General features: G+C 38.0%; 2 protein-coding genes across 2 annotated transcripts; both read right to left on the reverse strand.

Moving 5' to 3' along the window:
- Nucleotides 2,896–4,022, reverse strand: LOC109227749. The gene is made up of 2 exons (XM_019392944.1): nt 3,516–4,022; nt 2,896–3,192 (listed from the first exon to the last, which is right to left on the reverse strand). The coding sequence occupies exons 1-2, from the start codon at nt 4,020–4,022 to the stop codon at nt 2,896–2,898; spliced, it is 804 nt and encodes a 267-aa protein (XP_019248489.1).
- LOC109227751 lies at nt 5,405–6,806 on the reverse strand. The gene is made up of 4 exons (XM_019392945.1): nt 6,577–6,806; nt 6,245–6,411; nt 6,044–6,183; nt 5,405–5,917 (listed from the first exon to the last, which is right to left on the reverse strand). Exons 1-4 carry the CDS (start codon nt 6,804–6,806, stop codon nt 5,405–5,407), a joined length of 1,050 nt encoding a protein of 349 aa, XP_019248490.1.

Here is a 22,515-nt window from a genome sequence, read left to right on the forward strand (position 1 = left end):
AAAATACTTTCCACGAATGCGAGACTAGTTTCGAGTTCGTAAAGCACTAAAATCACACTAGAAACCAGCAACTAAAACATGAACAAAAATGGTCCGAAATCATCACAAAACTCATCACTCGCTCCACTCGGGACCCCATCTAATCATCCCAACTAGTCTATACAGTCTATAAACTTGCTCGAAGACTCAAAACATCAACAACAACATCAAAGCAAGGAATAAGCATCAAATCCAAATATTCTGAAAGTTCTAAAGTTTAAATTTCCAACTATAAGCACCAAAATGGTCTCGGGTCACCCGGGACCCAAACTGAATATACGTACGAGTCCAAAATCATCAAACGTACCTAACGAAATCATCAAATCACCAATCTGAGATTATTTACTCAAAACGCAAACCTTGGTCAACTGCTTTAGTTTAAAGCTTCCAGAAAGAAAATTACTCTTCCAAAATATTCCTGAACCTCTCGGAAATCGAAATCAACCATGCACACAAGTCATAAAAGACCAAATAAACCTAATCAAAGTCTTGAATCACAAAATGGAACATTAAAACTCAAAACGACTTGTCCGATCATCACATTTAAAATATACAAAGTTAAAAGATCCCTTCAAGTCGCGAAAAATTTATAAATAGCCATTTTTACGCCTGGTCAATCATATTTAGCCACATAATCAAATTTCATCCTTATTTAGCCAGTAAATTGATACGGGAAAGTATTATTGACTAAATTACCCCTACTCTATTTTTAATTTTACGCAACACGACCTCACACTCTGTTTCAGTAGAATCTTGCGGCATAATCTACAGATTGAAGTAAGCTCTCAATTATTCTTCCGATTCTTCTAATTTTCTGGTTTGATCTCAATGTTTTAATCTGTGCTAATCTTGAATTTTCTCAATGCGTTAATCTGTGCTTAATTGTAAAATATATCTTCTTGTTTTTTTAATCAAATCCACTAAGCGAGGTGCCCAGGGCTAGTTTTTATATATGTATAAAATCAAAAAATAACGTACATTTTCAGAGGTCTTAAGAGATGAAAGAAATATAATTTGACGATTACATTATTCCTATTACCAATGTTGAGCAATGAGCTCTCCACTGATATCACAAAATGCATACTAAGAAAGCTAAGAAAATGAGATATAAAAATAACCATTGAAGACCATGAATATTGTCGTCCAACTGATTGCATGAATAGCCCAAGATAATGATCCACTTCTTGCACATATAGACCAATTCCATTGAGATTCCAACCAAAATCCGCTGATTGCATACAAAGCCTCTTGTTCCTTTCAGAAATAGTACTGCCCAAGCTGTGATGATGTGAACATTCATATGATAATCTTGCGAATCCATTCCTGATGCGATATCATTCCAAGAATCCAGTATGTCCTCCCAATAGCAACTGCCTAAGTACCACTGATCCGAGATGCTCATAATTTTGTCATGAAGCACTGCCCAGAAATGTTGATTGCCATTGTTTTGGCATTCATTTTTGCATGATTTCCTTCTGTGTTTTGTTAAAGTCGTTGCATAGCATTCCTCCTGGATTGTCCTACTATTATGTCGTATTGATATATAAACCCATATTGGATCTACAAAGTCCAAAACATGTTGCCAAAGTTGCCCAGTCGAGTGTCCTGGCCAAAATTGCTCCACCTTGCTGTTTTTGTGACCTAGTTCGTATGCATTCCTTGTGTATTCACCTACCCTCTTTGTATGGTTTGACCTCTGGGTTGTTGAGTAATTGTGCTGAATTTAGATTATTTATTTCAACATAGCCAATTTACCCAGAAATTATTGCCAAAACCAATCGGTCTACTGTCCTTCCCTGAGAGAAAACTAGGCAACAGCTTTGCCCCTTCCTGTCCTTAGTACTATGCTTGTGCTCATCCATGATTCCCCTTCAATGGAATGAGTAAAATGTACTAATACCACCAATTGAAGGTTCGTCATAAAATGAGGCATAGTTACAGTAATGTTCCCTACAAAAAAGAAAACCATGTTAGATAAAACAATCATCTCCATGTTCTCTTCCTTTAGGATTTGAACATGAATGACTATGAGTTCTTCCTCGTAATCAAGGTGTTCTTCCTTGTATTTTGCTTGCTCCCTGTATACTTTGTTGGCTTTTTCTAATGGTTTGTTCTTTCGGTCAATACGCCACCAAATTCCACACGCGAGCATATGATTTCAACTCTACACCAGTGTTGAGTGCAGTTGAAATAGCATTTTTTGTTGGGGGTTGCGTGTGTTTTACATATCTTATCTGAGTGAATTGTTATGCAGTTCCCTTCTTGTGACATTGAGGTGCTGCTATATTTTTGCATCTTATCCCTTGGCACCCTTTTTGATTCCAGATTTTGCTCCCAGCAGCAGTTGTATACCACGCCATTTCTGTGTAACAGTGTGGTCAGTGCCATGATCCTCCTTGCCTTTATGCTTGTGCCTACTTTCGATTACCTCCCAGTGGAATGAGTACTAGGTGCTAATACCACCACGTGGGAGTTTCTCAAAAGATAGGGCATATATACAGTAGCTTTTCCTAAAAAAGGAAAACATTGTTAGTGAAAAATGTGATCAACATACTCTCATCCCTTAGGATTTTAATATGCTGATCTAACGATTTCTCCTGTTCCCTGCAAATCCTTAGGGCCTCAACCCTTAATTCTTGGCTACCTTTACCCTCAAATAAGGACATTGTAATTTATCTTCATTAACTAACCTCCTTCCTTGACTATCCAGATGCCAAAATTCCTGACATTCAATATCACCATGATCTAATGCATAATTGACAAGATGATCTGCTTCTCTAAAAATGTGTGACACCACATAGTTGCTCCCTTCCAACAGTTATATGATCTCCTCCACTTGTTCAGCTATGCACCAAGCTAAGGTGGCTTCCACATTCCCTCTATTATTTTCTTCATGAGCATCGAATCAGTTTGAACACACACTTGAGAGTACTGCTGCATCCTGCAGTATCTCAAAGCTTCTACAATTGCCATTGCCTCTGCTTCAGTGTTTGTTGTTTCATTGATTTCCTTCCATTCTGCAAACACTATATCTCCCTTTTCATCTCTAGCATTGTAGCCAATTGCACTCCTGCCTGGATTCCCCCTAGATGCACCATCTGTGTTGACCTTGAGCCAGCATTCTCTTGGGAATTCCCAAACTACTTTGTCAACCTTCAATCAGGGGTATAATTCTCCATCAGTGAAAGTAGATCATGCCATTTATGAGGGGCATTCTGCACTCCTGGTTTCCTTACTCTAACAAGTGCTTGAAGAGTAGATGAAACTTGATATATGACTCTACTAGTTGACACTGCATCTCCATATTTCATGTTATTCCTCATCTTCCATAATTCCCATACAATGCATAAGGGCAATGCTTGTATAATTGGTTTTAGTCTAGGACACACTTTGGTAGTCCAGCATTTAGTTATAGCTTGATGCATAGACAATCCTTCTAGTGCAATACCTGCACTTGATAGGAAATACTTTCATACACTCCTTGCAGTATCAGACATGAAGAACATGTGTTGTAAAGTTTCCTCCTTAGGCTGTGAGCAGCACCAGCATTTAGAGGGCATGAAATATCCCAATCTCCTCATGAAGTCATCAAGGGGTAACTTTGCTTTCCAAACTTTCCACATGAAAAAGGAAATTTTGAATGGTAGGCCCTTCACCCAAATCATCTTGTATGCTACCCTTGGATCATCTCTCCTTCTCAGATACTCCCATGTTGTTCTAACACTGAAGAAGCCTCTTGTTTCCAACATCCAGTAAGGTATATCAAGTACCTCATATGCAGTAGGTGACTTGTTTTTTTCTATGATGTGCAGGACATACTCCTCAGGTAAAACCTCCAGAAGCCTATTTACATTCCAGCTACCCTCTTCAACCACATCATAGACATTATGAATAGTCTCATCAATCCCAAAATCTTGAGGTACAATGAAGTATAATGCCCCTAATCCTGTCCAGTTATCATACCAAAAGAGTAAAGATCCCATCTTTGGGCGCCACATTATTTGGTGCTCAATTAGATCCCTACACTCTAACATCTTCCTCCATACATGTGATCCTCTCCTCCATGGCACGATCACGAAATTCATTTTTTTGCAATTTCTGGCTCATAAATGAGCTCCACATACTTGGCTTGGTTTGATAGTTCCACCACAATTTACAAAACAATGCTTTAGCTACATCGTGCAAAGATCTAAAGCCAATCCCACCTTCTTCACATGGCATACATAAGGTTTTCCATGATGCCAAATGCCTGCTGCTGCCTCCTACTGAACTGCACCAGAAGAACGGTGCAAAAATTTTATGCAATTTGTTTATAACATTGTTGGGAGGATTTACTACTGAGAGTAAATGAATTGGCATACTCTGCAGTACATGAGCAATCAAAACTTCTCTACCACCTATAGAAAGCATCTTCCCCTTCCATGTTTTCCACTTTTCCAACACCTTAGTGATCAAACCTTGATAATAATCAAGTTTTCTCCTCGCGTAAAAAATAGGACAACCCAAGTATATGATTGGGAATTCTAGCCTTTTGATCCCAGTTACCCTTTTCACTTTATTAGCCTCCTTTATATCTATTGAGTGATGCTTGTATACATCTGATTTGCTCTTGTTCACTAGCTGCCCAGATGTTGTCTCATGTGCTGTCAATATTTCCATGATTAGTCTCAATGATGTAGCATCAAATGAAGAGAATATAATTTTATCATCTACGTAGGCTAAGTGGTTAATTTTGGGACTCCACTTAGGTAGACAAAAGCCACAGAAGTACAGATTCAAATGCAAAGAATTTAGACCCCTCGGAAGTGCTTCTGCAACTAGAATAAATAGTGTAGGAGATAGTGAATCTCCTTGTTTGACTCCTCTCGATGATTCAAAAAAACCATGAGCCTGTCCATTGATGAGAACTGAATACCAGTTATTCGAGACGATCCTAAATACTATGCCAATGAATCTCTCTAAAATCCCATCTTCCTAAGCATCTTGGTTAGGAAAATCCAAGACAATCTATCATATGCCTTAGTCATATCGAGCTTCATAACAACATTTGGCCCAACTTTGGTTCTAAGTCTGATATCTGTAATAATCTCCTGTGTGAGAAGAATATTTTCAACAATGCTCCTTCCTTTCACAAAGCCAGCTTGTTCTTCAGGTATGATATTAGGCACTAACCCCACTAATCTCTCATGAATCACCCTCGAGATAACTTTGTTGGAGAAGTTACTAAGGCTTATAGGCCTTAAATCAGAAAATGTTGTCACTTCTTTTTTCTTAGGAAGCAGTACTAGATTAGTGAGTGTCACACATTTTGGAAGTTCATGGTCATTGAAGAATGCTCTCACCATATTAAATAGGTCATCTCCTATTATGTCCCAGCAAGATTGATAAAACTATCTGTATATCCATCTGGACCTCCTACACTATCTATATTCAAACCAAACACTGCATTTTTAACCTCATCTTTAGTTGGCTGCTTCACTAAGTCTGAATTCTGCTCAACATTGATCAGTGTAGGCACATGGTTTATAATGTCAAATGAGGTAGGCACTGTGGTTTCTCTATTTTGATCTTCATAGAACTTCACTGCTTCCTCAACAATCTCCTCATCTTCCTCAATCCAATTGCCTAGACTGTTTTGAATTCTATTGAGTTGTAGCCTCTTCCTTCGACCTTTGACTTGAGCATGAAAGAATTTGGTATTCCTGTCACCATCTTTGAACCAAGTCATCCATGCCTTCTGTTTCCAATTTTTTTCCTCCAAAGCTAGAAATTTGATCAACTCTGCCTGCACTCTTTGAAGCCTTTCTCTGTTCATCTTTGTAGGATTATCTTCAAACTCAGCCTCATGAACCATAACTACCTCTTCCATGCTGGCTATCTTCAGAAATATATCACCAAAAGTTGCTCTACTCGATACTGATAAAGCCTTCTTTAACTTTTTTAACTTATAGTTGAACATAATGAATGAACTTGGACAAAAATCTGCCTGCTAGTTCTCTCTCACCATATTTTTGAAGGATTCACGTTTAACCCAAAAATTAAGGAACCTAAAAGGTTTCTTCACTGGAGCAGCCTCTATATCACACTTCAATTGCATTGGACTGTAATCTGAGCCTATCTTTGACAGATGAGGTACTTCAATTCCTGGGAAAGTTTGTTGGGAATTCAGCATTCGCTAGACATCTATCCAGCCTCTTGAAAATACTGTCCTCTTCTGCTCTCCCATTCCACCAAGTAAAGATACTCCCTTTGAAACCAAGATCAGTTAAGTTACAGGTATTAATGCAGTGTCGAAAATCACCAATTTCATTCAATGACACTGTCAGTCCACCAAACTTTTCTTCTTCATCCCATATGACATTAAATCTCCACCTACAAGCCATGGCACAGTCATGTCCCTTGCAATTGCATACATTAAGTCCCATAATTCTATTCTCTCAATGGTATCACATTTAGCATATACTAAAGTAAGAACAAGTTCCACATGAGTTTCTGTATGTAGTAGTCTTACGAGTTAGATGTTGTACCATATTATACATCACAGTAACCTCAAACACCTCATCTATGAAGGCCCAAATCTTGTTTGACACATTTGGGATTGCCTGTGCAAAACTAATTTTAGTTCTATATCTCTCCAGTTTTCTAGCATGTTGCTTTGGCTCCATTAATCCTATAAATTCATAATGATGTTTCCTATGCATTTTGATTTGCCTCTCAAAGGCTTGCTGGGTATTTACTGACCTTATATTCCATATAAGAGCATCCATTACTGATTGTTTGATTTGGTCAGAGTCCTCCTTGTTTGCATACCACCTATGTGCACAGTAGTGTTGTCTTTCTGCTATTTCTTCCTTCCTTTTGCCACTGATTTAACCTTTTAAATATGCCTGGGTGAAAGATCCCCCTGCATTGCGACATTTAAGAAGTTCTGGGCAGTAGATTCTTGATCCATATCTATGCCTGTTCTGTCAATTTCATCATCTGCATCATTGGCATCAATAGGTCCTAATGTGGCCACAATATTTGGTTTTTTAATTACCATAGCATGATCCTCTCTTTTCTTCAGCACCTTCAACTGTGTGGATTCCAATGGAATAGTATTCTTTGGTGTAGCTGTAATTGTTTTGACAACTGCTCATTCCCACTTTTTGCAGTCTTGTTTTGATTGAAAACACCAACCTCCTTTTGTTTTGCAAACTCCACAATTCCTCCTGGATCAATAGCATCATTCCCTCTCCCTTCAGGATTCTCTGTACCTATTCCATCACTTTTTGTTGTTGCCTGATTGTCCTTGACTGCTTTCTGAACATTGGCTTCTACATTAACATTATTTGTGAATTCATCAGTTGTGTTCATGACTGTAACAATTGGATCCCCATTTAAACTTTGCTCCTTTCCCTCTTGATCATCATCAATTGATTCCTCATCAGTTGGTACACCATCTAGAACTTCCCCTTCATCTGGATCTTCCTCAATTTGCACTCAGACCATAGCCTGCCTCTACTCCACTGAACTCTTTCATTCACCTTAGGAAAATCACTCTTAGTTTTACTAGCAGATTTAATTTCCAGTGTTTTGACCAGCTCTCTATCCACAAGAGTATCTTGTGTAGGTATGTCCTGACATGATGTGTTAATACCAACTGTAGTATCCTTGAAAGCTCTTTGAACCCACTGTGCAGTTGTTTCCTTAGCTCTATTTGTATCCTTCCCTTTCCCGGTTGAAGATGTATCCACACCACCATTATTTGAGCCAATCCCAGCTGAATTGGGATTAAAAACTGGTGCTGCTGGGTTTAACTTTCCAACATTGTTGACAAACTCTTTTTGACTTTGTGGAGCTGCAATTTGATTCTCAATTACTGGACTTTTAGGACTTGGTTGATAAGCTACTAACTCCAATTGATTGTCACTTTCTTCTTCCTCATCTACAACCTCCAATACTGCAAATTTATTTCCCACTTGAACCTATTTATTTGGTCCATGATCAACTAGTACTATCTCCTTTCCAGTCTTCCCTTGAACATCAGTTTGTTGTCCTGCGTTCTTATCCTTATTACCTCCATTAGTTTGTTGTTTTCTACCCTGCTGTACTGGAACTATTTCTTTTCTAGTATTTCCTTGTTCTGCAATTTGATTCACAATTTTCCTAACTCGATTATCCTTGACTTCTTTCCACTGTTCCTTCACGTTGCCAGTTAGATTACCCACAACCTTTCCACTAGATAGAATCATTAAAGGTTGTTTCTTAGCATTGTCCTGTTCCTTGTCATTCACAGGTTGTTTCAAATTATCTTTCTCCACATACAACTCTGGATGCAGCCTCCAGCACTCAATCTGATCATGACCCTGTAGTTTACAAGTTTGCAATATTTGGGTAGCATGTCATATTGGATTTTCACCCACTCAGTTCTAATCTCCCCAGTTGCTTCATTCTCTATATCCATCCTTACCTTTTTAGGCAGATCAGCAAGATGATCCACTAGCACTATCACCCTCGCACAACTAGGTTTAGTTTTGTTGATAGTAGCCATATCAAGGTGCAAAGGTTTCCCAACTGCTGAAGCTAATGAAAATAGGCATTCCTTCACAAAGAATGTAGGTAATAGACCTTGGAATGATATCCATGCCATAGCTTTAGGAGTTTCCTCACCAGCTTTAAACATAGAATCATAGATCAAATGCCTTAACTGGTACTCATATCCCTCCTTGTCCTTATTGTAGTGAGCATTCTTTGATGTAAAATTCAAGAAGTCTTGCCATAATATCATTCTTATTAGAAGATGCATGTCCCTTAAGAATCCAATATTACACTCTCTTTTGATACCATAATGTATAGGGATAATGCGACGTAGCTGCTGAAGATCTAGCCAACTATAGGATAATTTTCCAACGATAGCATACTGCAAACCTTCGATCACGTCCATTCTTTCAACTTCTTCTTCTTTAAACTTCACAACAGGTTTTCCATTCAACAATGTAGCCCTACACAATGGAATTGGCTCAACTTCTGATACTCGTGCATGCATGGCAGCATTAATAGTTGTAGGTTTCAATACTTTTGCATAGTCCATGGGTTGGGGATTGGTGTTTGTTGTCGTTGGAGGTTGGGCGAGGGTTGGGGGAGGCTGACTAGATGGAGAAGAAGGCTAGCCACCGACCAAATCGGCCATGGCAGTGATCAGAGTATAAATATCGCCTCCTGATCGCCAGAAACCCTAGAGGATTTAGGAACTGGTTTTTCTTTATCTTCTTGTTTGTAATTCAGATCGTAACTAATAAAATATGCATTGTTCTGATATTATTATAAATTTTATATGAAAAACATTTATTCTATGCTCAATTGTATAATATATAAATGTAATTTAATTTCATGTAATTTGTGTTGTTCTTTCAAAAATACACAGTAAAAGTTATAGAAAATAAACTAATTGCAGAACAAAACATCCAGTATAATATACTGGATCTTTCTGCATAGATATATTATCCTTTTAAACTTCTAGAATATTATACGGAGAGTATGTATGATTCAAACACCAAGAATATATCTAAACTTTTAAGATTCACCTACTATTCTGAATAAAAAGATGAAATTTTGTTGTTAGATATGTCAAAACTACACACTCTCCAACATATAGTACTGGAGGTATCTTTGATTCCATTCACTACAAAAAATTATGCATAGATTATACTGGAAGTATCTGTGATCGCACATCTAAAAATATTAAGGTCCGGCTAATGCTAAAATGCTATAGTACTCGAGGTATCTTTAATTCAAAATCACAAAAAATAACACAAAAACGTGCAGAACAATACGCCAGTATAATATGCTGGACTTTTCTTAATTTATATCTAAAACTCAGAAACTTCCAGCTGATTCTACTGGAAGTATCTGTGATTCAAATAAGAAGAACACATGTAACTTTTTAAGGTTCCCCTAGTGTCTTGAATAAAATGCTAGACTTTTATGATTATATATGTCAAAACTATAAAGTCTGCAGCATATAGTACTGGAGGTATCTTTAATTCAAAACCAGAAAAAATGCTGCATAAAATGTTGTTCCAGTGCTTGATTCAAAACCAGAATAAAACACAAGTATAATACGCTGGAGCTTTCTGAATTAATATGTGAAACTCATAAAATTCCAAAGTATTATACTGGAAGTATCTTTCATTAAAACTACTACAAAAAATTATGAATAAAATGGTATAGAAGAAAATACCAGTATAAAATACTACACTTTTCTTAATTTAATATGTAAAACTCAAAAAATTCCAGTAGATTATATTGGAAGTATCTGTGATTCAAACCAGAAGAAACACATCTAAATTTTTTAGGTTTTCCTAATGTTGTGAATAAAATGCTCAACTTTATGATTACATATGTGAAAGATACAAACTCTGCAGCATATAATACTGGAGGGATCTTTAAATCAAAACCAGAAAAAATAATACATAAAATGGTACAAAAGATAACCCCAGTATAATATGCTGGACTTTTGTTAATTAATATCAAAAACTCAGAATCTTCCAGCTTATTATACTGGAAGTATCTGTAATTCAATTTTATTTTTTGTTCAAATAATATCTAATTATTATTTTAATTGATACATAAAACTCATAAAATTCCTAATATCTAATTATTTGTGTACATTAAATGCAGGATGCATATAAATTTCTTGATTATTGCTTTCGATGGAAAGTGGACACCAGATTACAAGTATTTAGATCGTAAAATGAAGCTTCTGCTTATAAATGATGGAACTTCATTTGACGAATTCATGAATAACTGTAACGACCCAGCCGATCGTTTTGAGAGTCTTAGCCCTGTTCCCCCATTTTCTACTTCATTTGTATTCTTCAGCTATATTTATGTTGTACCAGGTTAGTTGGTACGGATCCGGAGTGATTTCGGAGTGAATTGAGATACATAGTCTCTTATTTGGAAGCTTAAGTTGGAAAAGTTGATCGGGTATTGACTTATGTGTAAACGATCTCGGATTTGAATTTTGAGGGGTCCGTTAGTTTCTTTAGGTGATTTTGGACTTAGGAGCGCGTCCGGAATGTGATTTGGAGGCCTGTGGTAGAAATAGGCTTGAATTTGCGAAAGTTAGAATTTTGGCAATTTTGGCCGGCAGTGAAAATTTTGATATCGGGGTCAGATTGGATTTCCAAAATTTGGAGTCGGTTCGTGGTGTCATTCCGGACTTGTGTGCAAAATTTGAGGTCATTCGGACGCGGTTTGATAGGTTTCGGCATCGTTTGTGGAATTTGGAAGTTTAGAAGTTTTTAGGCTTGAATCCGGGTGTGATTTGGTGTTTTGATTTTGTTTTGAGTGACTCTGATGTTCTAAACGTCAATGCCACACAAGAGGGGGGGGGGTGATTTGTGTGGTACCCAATTTTTGCTTAAACTGCTTCTGGAAGGACCTGGTTCTTCTAGGTGTACTAACGACTTCTATTTGCGGAATTAAAAGTACATAAAATAAAGAACACAGAGATTTTTACGTGGAAAACACCTGGCTCAAAAGGTGAAAAAAACCACGACCTACTACTCAGTAGGATTTTTGCAAACTTCCACTAAAATCACTGAGCCAAAACTGCATTTACAAAACTCTTTGTAAACCTAAGGATTAACTCTAATCCCGTTGTAGCAACCGGCCTCTAACTGCTGCGACAACTTCAAGTTAACTCTAACTTGAATACTCAAAATACCTATTACAATTGCTTCTAGATAAAGCTGAAAGGTACAATATGAAACACCTACTATAATTGAACTAGAAATAAAGAAAGACACATAAAACTCTTTATGGAGCTGGTTCTTCAATCTGGTTCATGCAGCTTCTGGTTTGCACACTTGAATCACACACGAACTGCTTGCAAAAAGCCTTGCTATTTTGCTCCCAATTCATGTTTAACTTCTGCATTTTTGTGCAACACTTTAATGTGAGAACATCCTGCAATTTAATTTATAGAGTTAGTAGATGAAAAAATAACTAGAGTTCTGATGCAACTCTTCCTTGGTGGAAGAGTTCTAGTTGATTTCAACTTCTAACTCCTTCCCTATCTTGAATTATGTTCTCTTTGATTAAGGACTCCTTCTCCTTATCAATTATGAAACCTTTTCGATCAGGAGATATTAAATACACCAAGTTAAGCTTATCTCTTTCATGTGCATCCCACATGCTTGAATCTGCCCGTTTTTGTGAACCTGAGGGATGGACCACTGGATGGACCTGGTTCATGTCTGAGTTCCTTTGTCAGTCTTCAAAACAAACCTTTACTTGGGCTAACAAATTCCCCCTTTTTGATGATGACAAACTCAGTGCTTTTCATGCACTTAGGCCCTGCCAGAACTCAGCTCAACATCAACACAATGTTAGAAACATTTTTCCTTTTTATCACTTATCATCAAGGACCAGGTACATTAGGTTATAAACATCACCGTTCAAAGTGTAAACATCACTTGTTTAAAGCACAACCTTTTTTCCCCCTTTTGGCATCATCGAAAAGTTGCATAAAAAATGTGAGATAACCAGATTTTAAAACTTACTCATGGCCACTGGGGCTACTTCAAATGCAATCATGAATTAATCATCATAGACCAAGCTAAGAATTTTAACCATCAGAGAAATATAAATAAACAGTTAGAGCAAAAGGCAGTGAATTTCATTGATGAGTGATAAGATTCTACCACAAAGCATAAGAAGAAATAAAAATACTGAAACCATGAGCAAAAGAAACAAAGTCCCGAATTGGGTCATTGGTTGATCTAAACTAGGTTAGGATTTAAGGCTTGGGGGCTGGGTTATTTGCTTGGAGAAGTTTCAGCATGTCTTGAAGAATTCCATCATTCTTCTCCTTTTCCCTTGCAAGTTCAGTTCTGAGAACATCTCTCTCAGATTCTACCTCAACCAATCGTGTCTTCAGCCTTCCTATCTCAATATCCTTTGCCTCACTCTCCTGTACCAAGACTCTGGCTTTGCTATTGATAGGTGTCTTTTTAAATGACGAGGTTCATTAAGAATGACATTGACTTCATAATCGCAAGCAAGCAGAGTATTAACCCCACTTCTTCATAGGTACCTTGAAATGTGCAAGCATAGTTGTGAGAATGAAACCATAGGGAATGTCATGAGTTTTGGTGCCATTGATAACTCTATCAGTAGGTCCGCGAGGGTTTCCTGTTCAGATGGAACAGGTTCATCTATAACTATTCCAAGTTGAACCTACCCCTCAGCAACTTCCCACTTCCCCCTGTTTTGCTCACACTCTCTTCTATTTCAGTAAATTCCTCTCCCCAAACAACCATTGCACTAGTTTCTTTTATTATACCAACAGGAGTGGGTGAAGGATCAGCCACTCTTGTCCCCTTTCCCCTCACAGTACTCCTAGCGCCCTTGCTCTCCTTTTTTTCATTTTTACCACCAACTTCTCCAGATTATGTAGACTCTATACCTGCTATACATCCTACAAATCTATTTTCCAAATTTGTAGCAACTTTAGAAATTGTCTCAAGAGAAACTTTAGAATCAGAAGATACCTGTTCAGTTTTGAAAGACCTACTTTCTTCCCCCTTAGTAGCAGACTTAAATGAATCTTCAGATTTCTAGGATTCTTCTTCCCTACTTGCTTTCAATTGCTTGTTTATTTGCTTGGTGATGAAGGATTTTCAGAGGTGTTTGACATATCTAGGCTAGGGTATTGAAAGAAGAGAATTAGATTGTGTTTGGAAGATGAAAGAAGAATGAGAGTTTTTGACGGCTTGAGAGAGATGAAGTAAGGAATACACCAAAGCTGGTCAATATACAGAGGAATAATTGATGGGGTAGCTACATCTTTTCAGACTCTTCGAAGTTTAATTAAACTGAAATTCAATTTTGAAGAGACATTGGAGTGTATCCCTAGAATCTAGGTATTTCCATTTGGTTGGGACTCTTTTGAACGGGACTGGTTCACTTGTAACGGATATGTCCAAAAGGAGTTTGGTATTTGGTAGGACTCTCTGCTCATGATCCAAATATAGTTATTTCAAATTATGCAGAGTGTAGAAAACATACCGTGTTATCTTGATGAACCAGGTTCTTCACTGATAATTCTCTTGTGTGAGTCTAAATTTGCCAAAATAGAGAAAATATCATTAGAGATTAATGAGTCATTTTAGCACATGGCACAAGAGTATACTATGGAAAGTATGAGACTGAGCAAGATTTAATCTACTTATACACAATTCACAGCCTTTCTAACCAAATTTTTTTTCCAACCTTTTTTTTTTCATTTTTTTTTCCGTTTAACCTTGAACTGGTCCTTTTAGGTGATCTTAATCATCCCTAATTCCAACCTGTTCCTCTCAAAGTGATTTTTACCTAAGGCTTTTGTGAAGATTTCAGCAATTTACTTGTTAGTAGCACAAAACTCCATAGTGATCAAGCCTTTCTCATAATTGTCCCCCAAAAAATGGTGTCTAACATCTATGTGCTTAGTTCTCTTATGATAAACCGGATTCTTAGTCATGCTAATAGCACTAGTGTTATCACAAAAAATAAGGATGCAACCAACATCAATTCCAAAGTTCAATAATGGTTGTTTGATCCACAACAATTGAGCACAACATGAAGCAGCAACAACATACTCAGCTTCAGCAGTAGATAAGGCCATTGAATTTTGCCTTTTTGGTAGGCTATGACACAAGACATGAACCAAGGAAGTGTGCCATACCTGGGTTGCTCTTCCTATCAACTAGAAAACCTGAAATCGAGCACAAACACCTACACTGCACACAATGTCAGGTCTGCTAGTAGTGAGATATAAAAGAGAACCAATCATTCCCCTATACAACTTCTGATCAACAGATGAACCAGGTTTATCTATATCCAATTTCGTGGATGTTGCAATAGGAGTGTCAATTTCTTTGGATGTTCCTTCCTGGTTTTGTTACTGAGGAATAGGTTCACGGACAGGTTCCCTCGAGGTTAGAGGATCAGTTCCTCTCTAGTCAGTTCCCCCTGTCATGTTGCCCTGGGTAGAAGAACCTGTTCCATCACCTGTTCCTTCTTCCGGTGCAGCTTCAGTCTGGACTGTGATTTCACCATTTGAATTTCTTATCAGCCCAATCTCTTCATTATCTTATTCCTGCCTCTCAGAAAGAATGTTAGTTTTAAAAAATAACATATACATTTTTTCTACACACATAGTTCTTTTACTCTATATCTTATAAGCTTTACTATGTGAAGAATATCCCAAGAATACTCCCTCATCACTTCTGGGATCATACTTACCTAGGGAGTCTTTGCCACTATTGTGCGCAAAGTGCTTGCATGTAAATGCCCTAAGATGGGATATATTTAGCTTTCTCCCTTTAAGTGACTCATAGGGAATCTTCTTAACAAGAGGTCTAGTCATGCAAATATTTATGATGTAGCATGCAAAAATTCAGCAAACTTAGCATTTTCAAATTCAGTTCCATGATCAGACCTACTTGATGCAAGTTGATTACCTAGTTGTTTTTGAGTTTTTCTAACAAAAGAAGTAAACATGTCAAATGCTTCATCTTTAGATGTTAAAAATAATGTCCAAGTAAACCTAGAGTAATCATCAACAAGCACCATCACATGTCTTTTACCACCTCTGCTTAATATTCTCATTGGACCACAGAGATCCATATGGGCCAGTTCCATCGTTCTGGTGGTGCTTACCACTTTCTTGCATTTGAAAGAGGATCTTACCTGCTTCCCCCTTGCACAAACCTCACAAACTTTGTCTTCCTTGAACTTGATGTTAGGCAGCCCTATCACCAGATCCTTAGAGACTAATTTGTTGAGTTGAATCAGACTTGCATGTCCAACTCTGTTGTGCCAAAGGAGGGGATCATTGTCCAACACACTTAAGCAAGTGAGTTCATTTTCTGAAAGTGTTGACAAAACTACAATGCATGTATTGTTTACTCTTTTTCCCTGCAAAACAATCTTGTCGATGGTAAGATTAATCATAAAATATTAGGTAGCGGTGAATGCTACCAATTTACCTTTATCACATAATTGTGATACCCTGATTAGACTGTACTTTAGACCATCTATCAAGTAGACATTCTCAATAGAGTGAGAATCAGTCTTACCTACCTTTCCAACCCCAATGATCTCACCTTTCTTCCCATTTCCAAAGGAGACATTACCTCCTTTGAGGTCCTCAAGTGAAAGGAACCGGTTCTTGCTTCCTGTCATATGCTTTGAGCAGCCACTATCCATGTACCATATTTGGCTGCTCCCTTTCACTTGGACCCATAAAAGGAAATCAGGGGTTAGTCTTAGGAACCCAAACTAGTTTGGGTCCCTTTCTATAGGCAAAAGGGTGAATCAGATTATTTTTAGCCCAACCTGGCAGCCTATTTTTCCCTTGAACAAATTCTTTATTCTTTTTACTAGCCTTTTCTTTTGCAATACATTCAGATTTATAGTGACCAGTTTACCACAGTGTGTGCAAATTTTATTCTCAGGAAGTGTGAGGTACTTGCTTTTGGGATCCCACTTAGGTGCAGGGGTTCCGTATCCAAGTCCTCTCTTATTGCTACTATGATGCTCATGCAACCATGAAAGTGCATCAGAGGCCTTGTTCCATTTGCAAGTTCTGTCTAATTCATGTTTCACCTTTCCTAGATCTTCTTTTAGGACTTTAATCTGCTCATCTCTTTTGTACAGCTCATCTTTCATTTTTCCTACATTTTCTTCTAAAGTGAGTTGTGTGTGATCAGATTTCTTTTTACCAGTTCCTAATTTCAATTTTAGATTTTCAGATTTAAGCTCTAGGACTGTGGTGTCAAGTTCATGAACCTGGTTCTTCAACTCAGCATTTTTACTATCACTCTCATTAGCCCTAAGTTCCAGGTTTTTGCACTTAGCTTTCAGAATCACACACTCCTTAGACAGCTGTTCCTTTTCATTGTTTATAACTTCAAATTCATCAATGAAATCTAGAAGTAATTCAGATAGACTTTCTTTAGACAAAAACTTAATCTTGTCTTTGAGATGAATTATACTTACCTCAGATTCCTCATCGAATTTCCCAATTGCCATAAGTGCTTGTTCATCTCCATCTTCGTCTTCTGAGTCATCATCTGAGCTTTCACCCCAAGCAGCAACCATAGCCTTTGTTGATCCTTTGTTCTTCTTGGGATGAACCTGTTCCTTCTTCCTATTCCTTCGTTCAGCTCTTTCCTTCTTCCATTCAATTTCCCATTGAGGGCAATTTTTGATGTGGTGATCAGTCTTCCCACACTTGTAGCACCCCTCATTGGTTTGTTTTCCAAGAACCCTTGGTTTGTTGTAGCTTCCATTTCTTGACCATTTTCTCTTATTAGGTACTTCTTAAAATCCTTTGTGATCATGGTCATTTCATCCTCATCTAGATCAGCACCTTCAGTGATTCTGAATGCCATGCTCCTTTCCTTCTTGGGTGCATCCATCTTCATGGTTTCCCTTCTAAGTTCATAGGCAGTGAGATTTCCAATTAGCTCATCCAACTTAAGAGTGGCAATGTTCTTTGATTCCTGAATAGCTGTGATTTTGCTTTCCCAAGAGATTGGCAGTGCCCTTGTCAAAATCTTCTCAACTTTGTCTTCTTCAAGAATAACCCTTCCAAGAGACTCAAGTTCATTTGTCAGTGTGGTGAACCTTGTATACATCTCTTGGATAGATTCTCCTTCCTTCATACTGAAATTCTCATATTGAGAATATAGTAGTGTCCCTCTTGATCTCTTTACTTGAGGAGTTCCTTCATGAGCCACTTGTAAAGTGTCCCATATTTCCTTTGCAGTAGTACAACTTTGAATTCTACTGTACTCGTCTGGACCCAGTCCACACACAAGCCATTTCTTGGCCTTAGCATTTTTCTCCCATTTTTTCAAATATTCAGCAGTACAATGAGCCCTTGTCTTTGACACTTCCACTCCTTCCTCATTTTTCATTGTAGTTGCCAAAGGGCCATCAGTGACTATGTCCCGGAGTTCATAGTCTTCTCCTATGATTTGATCCTTCATCCTATTCTTCCACCAAGAATAGTACTGACCATTGAAAAGTGGAGGCCTAATAGTGGATTGCCCTTCCCAGTTCCCAGGTGGTGCACTCATGTTGATCTTTTCCTAAGGTGTTAGCCTCTTCATGGATAACCTGCTCTGATACTAATTGATGTTCTAAACGTCAATGCCACACAAGAGGGGGGGGGGTGATTTGTGTGGTACCCAATTTTTGCTTAAACTGCTTCTGGAAGGACCTGGTTCTTCTAGGTGTACTAACGACTGCTGTTTGAAATTAAAAGTACATAAAATAAAGAACACAGAGATTTTTACGTGGAAAACACCTGGCTCAAAAGGTGAAAAAAACCACGACCTACTACTCAGTAGGATTTTCCCAAACTTCCACTAAAATCACTGAGCCAAAACTGCATTTACAAAGCTCTTTGTAAACCTAAGGATTAACTCTAATCCCGTTGTAGCAACCAGCCTCTAACTGCTGCGACAACTTCAAGTTAACTCTAACTTGAATACTCAAAATACCTATTACAATTGCTTCTAGATAAAGCTGAAAGGTACAATATGAAACACCTACTATAATTGAACTAGAAATAAAGAAAGACACATAAAACTCTTTATGGAGCTGGTTCTTCAATCTGGTTCATGCAGCTTCTGGTTTGCACACTTGAATCACACACGAACTGCTTGCAAAAAGCCTTGCTATTTTGCTCCCAATTCACGTTTAACTTCTGCATTTTTGTGCAACACTTTAATGTGAGAACATCTTATAGAGTTAGTAGATGAAGAAATAACTAGAGTTCTGATGCAACTCTTCCTTGGTGGAAGAGTTCTAGTTGATTTCAACTTCTAACTCCTTCCCTATCTTGAATTGTGTTCTCTTTGATTAAGGACTCCTTCTCCTTGTCAATTATGCAACCTTTTCGATCAGGAGATATTGAATACACCAAGTTAAGCTTATCTCCTTCACGTGCATCCCACATGCTTGAATCTGCCCGTTTTTGTGAACCTGAGGGATGGACCACTGGATGGACCTGGTTCATGTCTGAGTTCCTTTGTCAGTCTTCAAAACAAACCTTTACTTGGGCTAACAGATTCCAAGATTCGACTAAGTTCGTATGATGTTATGGGACATGTTGGTATGTTTGGTTAAAATTTTGAGGGCCTCGGGTGCATTTCGGATGGTTAACGGATCAATTATGGCCTGTGAGAGATAGCTGATCTATTGGTATTTTTTTGTTGTTGGTTTCCTCTTACACGTTCGCGACGAGTATCTGGAGATCGAGGGAGAGTTTTTCATCCCGTTTGCAAAGTAAGGGACGCGTTCGTGAAGTTTCAAGAGTAGAGTGCATCCCGAACGCGAGAGGAGTATCGCGTTCGCGAAGAAGAGAAGAGGCAGTTGGGAACCCATTTATTACGCGTTCGCGAGGGGTGGTCGCGTTCCCAATTGTTTGAACTGGTAAAGTTTCACGTTCGCGTAGCGTAGGTTACGTTCGCGAAGAGTAAATTTGAGAGGCAATCCAAGTGGTCTACACGAACGCGAGGGTGTTGTCGCGTTCGCGAAGAAGGAATCTGGGCAGGCAGTATTAAATTTCAAAATCGAGGGTTTGAACCTATTTTTCATATTTTGAGCTAGAGACCACGGATTTGGGTGATTCTTGAAGGGATTTTCAGGGGGTTGATTGGGGTAAGTGTTTCTCACTTGATTTTGCTTAAAATCCATGATTATATCTTGATTTTTATCATCTAAATTGTGATTTGGGGTGAAAAATTGGGGAAAAAGTGGAAGAGTTCTTGAGATGGAATTTTGAGGTTTTGAAGGGGATTTTGTTGTCGGATTTGAGTAAATTTGGTATGGTTAGACTCGTGAGTGAATGTGCTTTAGGGTTTTGTGACTTTTATCGGATTCTGAGACGTGGGCTCGGGGGCCGGGTTTGAGCCAAATTCAGGTTTTGAGTCTAATTTAGTAGTTTTTCTTGTGGAATTGATTCCTTTAGCATATATTAATGGTATTGTACTGCTTATGGCTAGATTCGGAATGTTCGAAGGCCGATTCGAGAGGCACGAGTATTGCGGAGTAGAGATTTGCTCGGTTTGAGGTAAGTAACAGTTACAAATCTGGTGCTGAGGGTATGAAACCCCAGATTTTATGTCGTATGACTATTTTGGAGGTGACGCACATGCTAGATGACGGGCGTGTGGGTGTGCACCGTAGGGATTGTGACTTGGTCCTTCCAGTGAGACTGTAGAATCGATCAGCCTACTGTTTACTACATGTTCCCTCTGTTTTTATGGAAATTGACTGCACTTCATGTTAGAAATCATGTTTAGGCCTTATGATATCACTGTTGAGACCCGTGGGGTCGTGTACTTGCTGAATTAACTGCTATTTGCTATTTGTTCTCAGTCATGATATTACTTGTGTATTTTACCTCCATCCCTTCCTATCCGTCATTAATACATGTTATTACCTCTGTTTGGCCTGAGTGCCGAGCTGTGACCTTTATGAGTGTATATGGATCGGGTTGCACGCCGCAACGAGCCTCAGGGCTTATATGTATATATATTGGATCGGGTTTCACGCCGCAACGAGCCTTATGATTGTTATATTGGATCGGATTGCACGCCGCAGTGATATAGCGCTTGGGCTAAAGGTGCTCCTCCGGAGTCTGCACACCCCCAGTGAGCGCAGGTACCTATTTAGTGTGATACTGAAGGCTGAGAGCCGAGTGATTGAGCTGTTGAGATGAACTGAGTGACTTTTGCTTTGAGAGGTTGTACTTGCTTTCAATTACTTGTTACACCTACTTGTTACCTGTCCTTGTTGTGAAAATGCCTGGATATTTGGTTTACTTGAGTAGGAACAAATTTGACTTAAACAACTAAATTTTGAAAGCATGATTGTTCCTTATTGGAAGATATTAAAATAAATTGTATATGCATAGCTCGTCACTGATACTTAGTTCCTTATTTGTTTCTGTTACTTACTGAGTTGGAAGTACTCACGTTACTCACTGCACCTTGTGTGCAGATTCAGGTGAGACGGATCGCAAAGGTCGTTGAGTTCGTGCGCAGTGGGCTATCGGAGACATACGAGGTAGTTGTCGGCGTCCGCAGCCCTTGTCTTTCCCTCCATTGTTATTTTTTCTTTCTGTTTTGGCATTAGTGGACTATTGTAAACTGTGATTCTAGACTGGTTTTAAATGCTCATGACTTAGTGACACCCCGATGTCGGGCTATCTTTTTTCCGCATTTTTATTTTGAGTTCAACTCGTTTATGAAATTTCTATTATGAAAAAGCTTTGACTTAACTTTTAATGATATATCGAAATGTTTTTGAAAGGTGTCGGTTTGCCTAGTACCATGATAGGCGTCATCACGATAGATTAGAGTTTTGGGTCGTGACAATAAAAAATTTCAAGTTATGGAGTTCGACAAGAACAAGTTTGAAGCAACATTATGGCTTAATATCAATCTAGGTACTAGCAAGGGAATACATGTGACAAAAGATGAAGAACTTACTTCCTGTATGATGCTTTTAAGAAACGATCCATACTATAAAGGTTCCAAATTTGTTGTTGATATATCAAAAATACTTTCTGTAAACTTTATTACAGATCATCAAAAAGAAAGTAATGCAATAATGGAGATTGACTATCAACAATTATTGAAAGGAACCACATATGTTCCAGAAGAGCAACTGATGCTGATTTCTCAAATACCAGAAGAGCAAGACATGCCGATTTATGAAATTACAATGGAAAATAAGAGTGTAATTCCTATAAAAGATCAACACTTTAAAACACTAGACACAATTGAAGGGAGAAAAAGGAAAGCAAAAGGAAAGGCAAAAGAATCTCCATCAATAATACTAAAGGAAAATGCATCATTGGATGATGTAAAACTGAGTCTATTTTTCAAGACAAAAATGTTATGATTAGATATTTTTGCTTAGCAGCAATAAAGGAGCACTTTGAGTTCTATGTCGAAATATCAAGTAATACAAGATACTATTTGGTATGTACTGATGAAAAGTGTGGTTGGACTATTCAATGTTAAAGATTTAAGGAATCAACACTTTTTAAAATAGTTAAATTTCAGAGAACACATGAATACTCGGTTGACATTAGAAAGTCACATCAAAGACAAGTAACTTCAAATGTGATTAGAGATTACATGATTGACAACTTAAGAGACATAGCTACTGAAGTAAAGCCTAAGTTTGTCGTTTTAGAAATGAAAAGAGCACATGGAATAGATGTTGGTTATGGAAAAGCATGGCGTGCTATTCAAAAGGGATATCTTTATTAAGAGGAACAACATAAGAAAATTATGAGCAGCTCCATCATATTTGTATATGATCGAACAAAAAGAATCCAGGATCATATACTAATATTAAGAGAGATGCAGAAAACATGTAAATTTCTTGTGTTTGTGGCTACACATCTGCTAATAT

This window comes from Nicotiana attenuata, chromosome 6 (genome assembly GCF_001879085.1).
Source record: "Nicotiana attenuata strain UT chromosome 6, NIATTr2, whole genome shotgun sequence".
In the NCBI taxonomy this organism is placed as follows: domain Eukaryota; kingdom Viridiplantae; phylum Streptophyta; class Magnoliopsida; order Solanales; family Solanaceae; genus Nicotiana; species Nicotiana attenuata.